Source organism: Hipposideros armiger, unplaced genomic scaffold, assembly GCF_001890085.2.
Source record: "Hipposideros armiger isolate ML-2016 unplaced genomic scaffold, ASM189008v1 scaffold_268, whole genome shotgun sequence".
NCBI lineage: Eukaryota > Metazoa > Chordata > Mammalia > Chiroptera > Hipposideridae > Hipposideros > Hipposideros armiger.
In genome coordinates, this window is record NW_017731618.1 from 2,126,479 (window position 1) to 2,137,702 (window position 11,224).

Sequence of the window (11,224 nt, forward strand, 5' to 3'; positions counted from 1 at the left end):
TCTAACAGTTTGACAGCTAATACACTTGTGTTTCATTTTCAAATTTATATTGTAAAAACACATATAACTGCATTCAAATCACATAAAACTAATCTCAGAAAGAATCGCAGAATTCTTTGTTAAATCTGAAAAAGAATCTCCCACAGAGAATCCCCTTCAATTGAATTCAATTCTGTTGTATAGGGTTGGTTTGTTGGATTTTGATACACACACTATAAGTTTAATGAGGAAGTTTTATGAATTATTTTTTAAAAACATGAACAAAAGTCAAATAAATTTATACGCAAGATTGGCGACTGGATTTCAGCGCTTGGGTTAAATATACTTAAAATATATTATGTACATGTTTTGGTATATACAATGTGATAATTTCATATTTTGAAAGCTTCTCAATTTTACCTGAGATGTTTAGTCTCCTGTAATTTTTGTAGGTATCATTTAAAATTTTCTTAAAAAATATTTTTCTCCAGCAGTATTACACCTTTAAAAGAATAGCTTCATTCTGTAAGCCAGTATGGCGGAATTAGAATTGAGTTTAAATTTGTAGGTTTGTCCACCAGTGTAGCCATTCACAGGCTTAGTAACTAATTTAACCGTTCTGGCCCCTCACTTCACAACTGTGAATTAAGTTTAGCAATGATTACCTTAGAGGACTATATAAGAGTGAAATGGTATATAATATACTTTGGAATATGGCCTGCCATAATGGAGGCACTGAGTTTGTCACTCTTCAAGGGATAGGATCAGGTCTCATAATACATTTTGTAGTCACAACATCAAAGCACCAAGCTTATAGTGCATCTCAATAAGTGTATGCTAAAAGAATATATATATTTTTTACTTTTATGCTTGTAACAGAAGAAAGACAATCTGGAGCAAAATAATTTTGGAAAAGTGTTATTAACTTTAGATACATTCCCACAATATATCACTCTTTAACACATTTTTCACCTCTGACGTGAATTTTCAGCTTCAGTATTTAAGGATTTAAGTTGATCCTCTTGAGTATTCCTTCGTTATTTATATATATATATATATATATATATATATATATATATATATATATATATATATATATATATATATATACTTTTACTGAGAGAAAGATGGGAATTTGACAATTATCTAATTTAGTCCTAAGTGATAGCTTTCTATAAAAATAGAATCCATTTATAAGACCAATCAGTGTGTTTTATTTAGTAATAAAATGTCAATTTGAAGGACTTTCTTAGAAAGCACCATATTAACTATACAAAACAACTCTTTTCCAAGCAATGAGACTTTTTTGCACATGGTTAAGAGACCAAATTTCTCTTCTATTTACCCAATCACCTAAATGTCTACTGCTGTTCCAGCCCTTCAATTCCTCTCCAACTCGAGTTTACTTCACCTTCTAAAATTCCCCCACTGACTGCCGAAGCTAACCATGAAGGCAAATTCTAGCTGCCTCTAGCATCCTAGCTAATCTGAAATATGAACACAGCACATGCATTATGCTCAAACTTTTACTCACATGTGCAACATTAAAAGTGACCAAGTTGGTCTTCTGTAAACGTCCAAATCAAAAAGCAATCACTACTATGTTTTCCCTTGTATATAATTTACTACTTTTTTAAGCTTGCACATGTCTATTGATGAGACAGCCCATTCTAATTTCAGGTAAAGTAGCGTTCTGACACTTTGACATTATTCTTCTGATTTCCACTTTCGGAGGAAAAGAGATAAAATTAAATTCATTATTAGTGTGCGAAATTTATGCACAGATAAATATTCCCCATTTCTGTCAGTGTTAAGAGGAAAAATCAAGATTGTTACACTGACCATACGAAAGAAAACAAACCCAGGGAAGGCTAAGTTTCAGAAGAGATTTGCTGTGAATTGTTCAGAGTGGAGGAATGTGTGTATCTAGAAAAAGTGTTAGCATGAGAGTTAACAATAACCTGGTAATGCACATTTTTCTGTAATTGTCCATCCCCTATAACATGTACAGTGAACGCTATCAGCTTGCATGCTAGAGAACTCAGTGTGGCAATATAAAAGAAATTATAATAAACAGTAATTTACACATTCATAATAACTAACATGATTAATATTAAATGCATCTCATAAATTATATGGTAAGGCCTGTGTGATTACAACACAGCTTTATTTTGTAAGCTCAGCCTTTTACTGCTGGAATAATGAGATCAGTAGCTACCAATTGAATGACCCTAATTAAAGCATAAATTGCTTGCCTATCTGGCTTTATTTTGAACCAGAAAAATTCTATTTCTGACATTTTACTAGTTCTGCTACTGAGATAACTTCTACCCAGATAATTTCTAGTTCTCCTACCATGATATTCTAGAACTTGCCAATGGCACCCCTCCCTGAAAAGAAACAGATCCGTCTTTTCCTCAATATGAGAATTTCCTTGACCCCTGTTATTTAACCTCTTGAAGGCATGAAACCGTTTTGACTACTCTACAATACACTGATTTTTCATTGATTTTGTATTACATATTATAAACTATAAATCCTCAGCACGAAATTGAGCAAACTTTTCCATTGGATTACAAAATCAAGTATCGTCTAAACCTTCCAACCCCAATGAAAATCCTCAAACACATGAAAAGAAGAAACACACCCCTCACCTCTGTTTCCAGGAACCTTCTCAAGGCTCTTTTCTTTTTGATGCTCTTCCTTCTCACATACACTGCAAACGTCAGACCCACGATGACCAGGATGAAGAGCCCTCCAATGACTCCAGCTGCAATTAGAGGAGTTCTGCCCGCCAGAATGGAAAAGAGAGAAAAAAGGATGAAGGGAGAAAATATAGAGGAAGAGGAAAGAACAACTGTACATACCACAGATCTAGTCAGAAGGAATGCAAAGAAAAATGCGTTGGAGGTATAACAAAACGTTTCTCATGCTAAAAACTGGAGATGTTTTTGTTCTGTTTTGTTTTGAATACTAAACCATGCATATGCAATTAATCTTTGGAGATGACCAGCCACACAGCATGCCTTCCCATGAAAAAATGTAAAACTTGATAACAATGACGAACGTATGCCAAAATGTTGATATAGGAGCATTTTCAATTGTTTTACTTGTATCTATAAATCAATGGAAAGCAGATTTTAATTATTTTTGTGTGGTGTGTAATATTATTATACTCAATATTTTCTCCAAAACTGGCTTTCTCAACAGTGGCATTGTGGCATTTTGGGCTTGAGAAAATGCTTGTTGCGGGGAACTGTCCTGTGCAATTTAGGACATTTAGCAGCATCTTTGGCCTCCGTCCCCTGGATACCAGTAGCACCTCTATCCTGCAGTCATGACGATGTCTCTAGACATTGCCAACTGTCTACAAAAATCGCCCCCAGTGGAGAGCCGCTGCTCTAAGGAAATGGGAGAGGTCTGGAGACATAGGAACCCCGCAAGGCCGGAGTATGAGGATACCGATAAGACAGTTAGTAACAAGGGTGCCACTGAAGTCCAGTAAGGGCAACTTTGTTGGCAAGAGAAAGATAAAAAATTGGGTCACACAGAGTTGTGTCGACAGAAGTACATATTATCAAAAGTATATGTCGGCATCATCTACCCATAAAAGAGGTTTGCGCATGAAGTATTACATTAAAAAGGAGAAAAGAATACCAAAAAGTATCAGAAAGCGATTGACTAGAGATTTTTATTCTTAAAATTGTTAGCTCAGATATACTTTTGAGACTTTTCCTTTTTTATTGTTGTCTAAGGTAAAATGTTTCCGTGCTTAAAAAGTAATATTTGTGGTTTTAACTTCCTGTTCTAGAATAGAGTAGTATCTATGAGTTTTCTGTGTCCTGAGCCCTGGAATATGTTAATTTCACATGCCACAGCAAATAGTTCAGAGTAAAACACATAGGTGTTACCTAATACACATTTGACCATGAAACCATGATAGATATCGACACTAACAAATAATTCCCTGAACACCCAGGCTTTCCGTAGTGAAGTATTTTGTATCCTTTATTCCTATTTGCAGAAGAATCTACTCTGTAAGGCTACATTCTTTTAAGGAAAAAAAAAATACCTGTCTTGCAAAATAAACTTTTGCTTAAAGACAAATCGGAAATAATGATAGCAGATAGCAAATAAAACCTTAACATTTTAAACATCTCTTTAAAAAAATCTGTGTAACTTCTTGTATAAATGAATCATGCCTTTTAAAGATTATACTGTGTTATACTGTGATATAAAACTGCAGAAAAACTGTAAGAAGTAGTTCATCCTAAGGTTGTTTTCTGACAGCCGAAAGTACTATCACATGCTCAAATGTGGCTATGATTCAACTAGATTTTCCTAAGCAAAATTTTATAAAGATATAAAAATCTATGCTGAGAAAATTAAACTATGATACAGACACAAACTCATCATTGTTATGTGCTTTGGTGTGTGTAAGATCGTATTTTTGAGCACGCCAGTTAAATATGTATTTCAGAGTAATTTTGAGTTTTCAACCCAAGGAATAATTTTCAGCTCTAGTGCCTAACATATCCCTGAAAAGCCACTACTATAAAAAGGGTTGCATTTTTGTTTCCTCACCTCAGCTTTTTATTTCAAAGGATTTATGTGTGATTGAGAATAGTGTCCAATGTCTTGTTGATTGTGGGATTTACCTAAACTTTAAATTTCTTCTGCTTATGTATTTTGCAAAAGAATAAGTAGTATGTATTTATAAAAATATATGTCAACGTCAATAGAAATAAAAAAATACTTTGGTTTTTGTTTTTCATTTTAAGAGTGATCACTTATTATCGACTATAACAAGACCCCTGTCTCTATTCTTTTCATCTAATTTGGGTGGATAGCAATTGTCATGTCGTTATTACTTAGTTGTGCCATGGCAATAGGAATAAAATGTTAAAAAATGAAATAAACAGTAATTTCTATATTTTTCTCATTAGCATTTACTTTTGATATTTTCTCACAGCAGTTCCTTGGTTGATTTGCATTTCTTTACCTTTTTTCTTCTCTTACCACTCTGCAGTAATGGTAGAGGTACAAACAACCTGAAGAAGTGAAAAACTAGCGTTTCTGCACCTAAAGATCACACATAAATGTTTTGGACATTTTGAAAGGCCAAATTCTTCAGATTCCAGCAGAATTTACTCTTGAAAACAAGCTATTAACCATGAGTGAAATCAAGAAGGGAAAACATTCTATAAGATTACTTGAATGTTTTCTTTAATAACTAAATATCATGAAAAAAGGTACTAGTCTTCATTACAAAAACTTAATAGTCATAAAAAACAGATGTGAAATGTAATTCTGGATTGGATTCCAGGTTGGAAAAACTAGCTGTATAAACATTCTTGAGATAACTTGAAAAGTTTGAATATGAATTATATACTAGATGAGATGAAAATTTACTGCCATGAAACCACGTGGACCAGAAATTGGAAAGACTGGGTTACAAAGCAGTGAGATCTCAATTAGAGAAAAATTCACACACACACACACACACACACACCCTTGGCCAGACTTGTCCTCGCTGCAACAGGAAAATCAACCCAATTTGGCCTCCACCCATGATTACCCTTGACCATAGAGGGCCCAGCACCTATCTCAGCCCAACTCCACTCAGTACAGTAGCTGTAATACACACACACACACACACACACACACACACACACACACACACACACACAAACACCTGGAATAATATACAATAAGACAGTGAACAATATTTGTCTCTGAATAGTATGACTATGGTGTTCTTATTTTTATATTTTTACTAGTGGCCATTTTCTAATTTTCGACAATGTATTTGTCTTTTGAAACAAAAGTTTATTAAACTTACAAAAAAACAAAATAATAAATCACTGTCTAAAAGTTTAGTTTTATAATAATGGTGTTGTTTTATTTTTTTCTTGAATGTTTATTTATTTCCAATTAAGATTTAATTTTGCTTTTTACTGTCCACTTTTACAATCTAAATACTTCTGCATATTTTTCCATTCATTATAGTTTAACATGTCTGAGACATGTAATTATCATATTTCTTATCATTAAATCACGTTTCATGAAACCAAGCTAATCTGAAAAATTAATGCTACTTACACATATCCTACTCCCCCCAATTTTGATGATTCCTAGATATTTGTAGTTGTACAATAGGTGACCATTATTTTTCCTGAGAGTTAATGCTTCACTCTTTATGAGGACCATTTGGATAAAAAGGATGTAGCTACTTAAGTTGCTTCCTTAAAATGCTATATATCCCTCCTAGATCCAATGGGGGCTGTCACCAACTAAGCTATATTTCTCAGTGTTTCCTTTTACATGTTAGTCAGAGGGACCTCGAAGAGGCTGAGTTAGGACTTTGTTAATAAGATCATAAGGTCCAAACACCAAGGGGCCTAGCACATTCTGAAATTCCTTACCTATAACAGGAATGTTGTTTATTTGTGTTACTGGCTTGTCCATTAAAAATTGTTGGGACCACCTAAAGTATAACAGATGGGACACTGTAAGTGCTAAGTTAAAGCTTCAACTGAAAGGATGCGATCAATTGATAGTTTACCTTATTTTGTGCTTTGAAAATAGTATAATGAAACTGATATCCTTCCAGTGCTTATATAAACTAATATAATAAGGCTTCTGAATCACAAATGAACTTAGCTAATTTATTTTAAAACATACAATTTGGTTTTGATAATTTCATTTAGAATTTCAGAGACCACACGATGTATTATATTCTATTGCTGTGAATGCAATTACCTGTTCTAAACAGTTATATGTAAATGAGTAATGTCTCCCAAAACTATATGGCTCATATAATAAGACACATAAGAAGATATATTATCATTCATTACTATGTTTGAACCATGCTATTCCTCACTGGGGAATATAAAATGTGAGCTAATACATGGAACCTGATTTTAGAAACATCCAAATATTTTCTTTCATTGATCTACTTCTTTCCAGATATCAGATCATAAACAAAATATAGTAAAGTCAATATAATTTATAATTAAAATTCATATGCTTCTAAAACTATTCTGTTACACCATTTCCTGTTTCACGTGAAGGGCAGGATATCCTACAAAAAGAAAAAGGTACAGTGGTATTTTCTTTAAAAGTGTAAACTTGCTAAAACTGGTATTTGGGATAATATAATCATTGCAAAGAATGCTAAATCTCTGAGATTCTATTATAGGTCTTTCACCAAATAAAAGGATTTTAAATTTATAACATAGATATATTTTACTTAAATTCTTGCTTACATAATAATTTTCAATTAAAGATAAAGGAAGCAGTCTGCAGTCCAATAACACACTGATGGTATAATTCTCAGTCAACTTTGAGAATTACACTTTTAGAAGCTTCTATAATAAATTAAATTAAACAGTTTGCAGATGCGTCTTCAGGATTCATTGGATCAAACTTAGAGCTGCTTCACTGTTTATGGGTACTAAAGATTAAACATTTTTTTAAAAATTTAAACAAAAGGTAGAAATAAACAAAAACAATAGGCTAGTCAGGTAATTTTAATGGGATTTTTGTATAATAAACTGCAAGTCTCAGAAAGTGTAAAATAGTGCCTCACACATTATAATTATGTGTTTTGCTTTTAAACCTCCATGATTTTTTCTTTTAGTGGCATATAGTGCTGGAAGGTTCTTTGGAGGTTCACAATCTGAGTTTTAACTATGTGTCTGCCTGTAAGGAGTTATGATTGTGGTGCCTTTATCAAGCAATTTGGCTTAAATACACACAAACACATCTTCACCTAAGGCAAAACAAAATAAACACAGCCGGAAACTATCTGGCCTTTCTGAAATTCCTGAGATCTTATGAATTTGCCTTTAGCTCCTGCCTAGTACTGTCATTAAATCAAAGACCTTAAAGTATTAGAGAATCACTTGCCTTACTTTGGCCAGGATGGTCTCAGTTTGTGCCAACGTATCAATAGTACTACATTCACTTTCAAAAGCACCCATATGTGAGCAATAACTCAGATGTCAATCCTACCTCTAACCCAATTTAGAGAATCTAAGATATCCTAAGTTAACAAGTCGTTATACAGTGTGTGTGTATATATAATATATGGAGAGAGACAACAAGAGAGAGAGAAGGAGAGGGAGAGAGATCTTAGTATTAGGGAGTTTCACTTGCTGGGAAGGCAACTTAATTAGTAACTGTAAATACATACATACATACATACATACATGCCTACATACATACATACATACATACATACATACATACATACATACATAAATAAATAAATAAATAAATATTCATACATAATAAATGGATGGCTCTTAAATTCAGGTCAGATGTGATAGTTCTCTGTAAGCTTATACAGTTTTTAAAAAACATAATTGGGTAACATTGTCTATCATCCTGTCCCCTATCTCCCTCCTGAAAATCTTCCAGTGGCCACCAGACAAAAGCATGAATCTCTCCTCAGCAACGCACTCCATGTTTCTTAGTTTGCTCTTGCTATAAGATAAGCGCAGTTCATCAAAAACATGTTGACTCTCCATTGAAAGAAAATTCTTTGACTTACATGCCAACTAAGGTAGGGAATACAACTTTGGAAATAACATTTTCAATATTTTATTAATTATGTAAGCAATGTAAACATAGCAAAATTGTGTTCATATGAAAACATGATTTGACTGTCATCAAAATTGTGTTCGTATAAGAGGGAAACAAGATTTAACTGCACTTGATGACAGTCAAACCTTGTTTTCCTCATATATATATTATTACTTATAATAATAAGTAATTACATATTATGTAAGAATAAATTGCTTACATAATTAATAAATTGTTTTCCTCTTGACTGCTACATTTTATAGCACATGTTGTGTCACTAACAATCCACTTCGGTTTCAATGGGAAATAACCTAATAGAAATTAGAATGTCAAAGACTTTCTACCCTGATATAGAAAACATTCCCTTTCATAGAGATAAACCAGAGATGGATTTGGTTCCATATACTACCCTTAAAACCAAATAATTTAAATAGATTGACTACAGACTTTCCGTTCTAATAGCACTTGCATATTTTTAATTTTTATTTTTATATGCATTTTACAATGATTATGAGGTGTAATTCTTATAACTTCCATATTATATATAAGGACATAGACTCTCAGAAAGTTAAAATACCTGGATAAGGTCAAACATAAATAGCAATGCTAATCTCAGGTCTGTTAATATTTTAGCTATATTATGTGGTCTCTCTAAAGATGATTCATTAGAATTGGTTTTTTAGAGTAGATAAATATAACTCATCAGAATTTTCTTTAACACCTATGTTTGATAGTAGAGAATAAAAAATGTACATAAATTTGTCTTGGGATTCCAATAGACTCTTTCATTTTATATTTAGTTATATCTTACTATTGAGATTCTTATCAGACTATTATTTTATCTTCATTGCTGTTCATTGTGGTTTATGTTTATTAGATTCTTTATGCCCTTATTGAAGTTTGTAAGTGACATTATTCTTCATTTAGCTTCATTTTATTTTTTTCACAGTGAGAATACAGTTAAGAGGATTTTTTTTTTGGCTTTAAAAACTGTTTTTTCTTTAAGAAAGGAAAAGACAAGCAGTATCTATTATTCTAGTGACAGTGGCTGTGTTACTCTGTTCTGTCTTCCCCAAAGCAGTTCAGATTTGAAACAAGAGACCTTGAAACACTGAAATTCCACAGAAGACATTTTAAGGGTTACTGCCTAGGGCAAGGAGAACCACATTAAAAGGAGTTTTTTCTCCTGCAGATTATGCTTATTCTGACCTAGAATTCCACCTGCTCAATAAATATGACACATATTTTCCTTCTGAGCAAATGAATGTGATCTAGGTCAGTCTTTGATGTAGACCCTAGTTGACAGCCATGGTTTTAACTTGATAAGACCTATGGCATTCGTATGTCTCTAAGTTTTGATTAGAATCTGAGATCCCTCTAACACATGATAATGCAACCAGAAGTATAAGTGCTGAAACAAATGAATCACAGCATATTCTCCCTCTTCCAAGGCAAATTTGAATGTTTCTTGATTTGTCTTCATGTGTTAAAATAAACTTTTTCTTCCAATGTTTTTCAATATCTCAGTGTTACATATTATTTAACACAGTGTTACAAAGTATTTCAGTAGAGATTGTACTATCAAACCAATATGTAATAACATTTCATTTTTTATCTCTAGGATTAGCTTCTGAGCAAAATTTCTAATTGTTTCACGGTAATTCCTTCCTTCTCTTTGTAGGCAATGCTTACACGTATCCATTGGGTTTTTGCTTCTTTCTAACAATTTTGGAGAAAGTATACAAACTTGCACATTTGATTTTTGAGGCAAACATTCTTATGGTTAAGTACACTATCCTAAGAATATATATAACTCATCTATGAATTTTATATGTGTGAATTTTTTCCAGGTTTATTGAGGTATAACTGATAAATACCTATGAATTCTATAAACAACACATTGAAAGGGAATTAGACAAGAAATGGCTTTTCTTTTAACAAGTTTTTGGGGTTTTTTTTACATAGCTGAGATGAATGTTCAGTATTCTGCTTTTTCTGCATGGCTTATACCTATTTTACAATATTATCAATGCCTATATTAGTAGAGCAGCTTTATCATTATCTACATACGTAATATACAAAGGTATGTAATGCCACAAAACACTGTAAACTTTTATTTTAAAAATATATTATCTACTAAGTACTGTTCCATCTTATCACCTACTTATTATGTAATATTAATTACTACATGGTAATCTGAAACAATATGCCCAAAGATTAAGGAATTGAGGAAAATATTACAACTTCAGTTATGTTACCTACAAAAATTGTTCAACATGCTAAAGAATTTATTATTTTCATAATAATGCAGAAAACATTCCATAAATACTGCTTTATGAAGAAAAGTGAAGGGGTTAAATCATTGCAGGCACCAATAAATCTTTATTCCTGTATGTTAAAATTTTTCTTCACCTAAAGATCACCATTCATTCTAAGCACTGTAATTTCAGATACCTGTGTTACTAACAGAGATTATGTCCTATTGGCAAATTGCATCCATCTTTATCTATCAAAGTATTAAGCCACACATCTGTGTCACGTTTACTGGTCACAATTACACAATACAGATTTAAGTAGTCCCATTTTCAAAGAATTCACAATCTAATTTTCAAGTAATAGTTTGACTTGTTCTCTTTATATGCAATTCTATACATGA

At 32.5% G+C, this 11,224-nt stretch overlaps 1 protein-coding gene across 1 annotated transcript in view; it reads right to left on the reverse strand.

The window, feature by feature from the left end:
- Window positions 1-11,224, reverse strand: part of ERBB4 (erb-b2 receptor tyrosine kinase 4) — a 462,722-nt gene that overhangs the window by 250,073 nt on the left and 201,425 nt on the right. Inside the window, exon 18 of the mRNA XM_019656860.1 lies at window positions 2,634-2,766. Within this exon, the coding sequence (XP_019512405.1) occupies window positions 2,634-2,766 (133 nt within the window). The remainder of the gene's footprint in view (window positions 1-2,633; window positions 2,767-11,224) is intronic.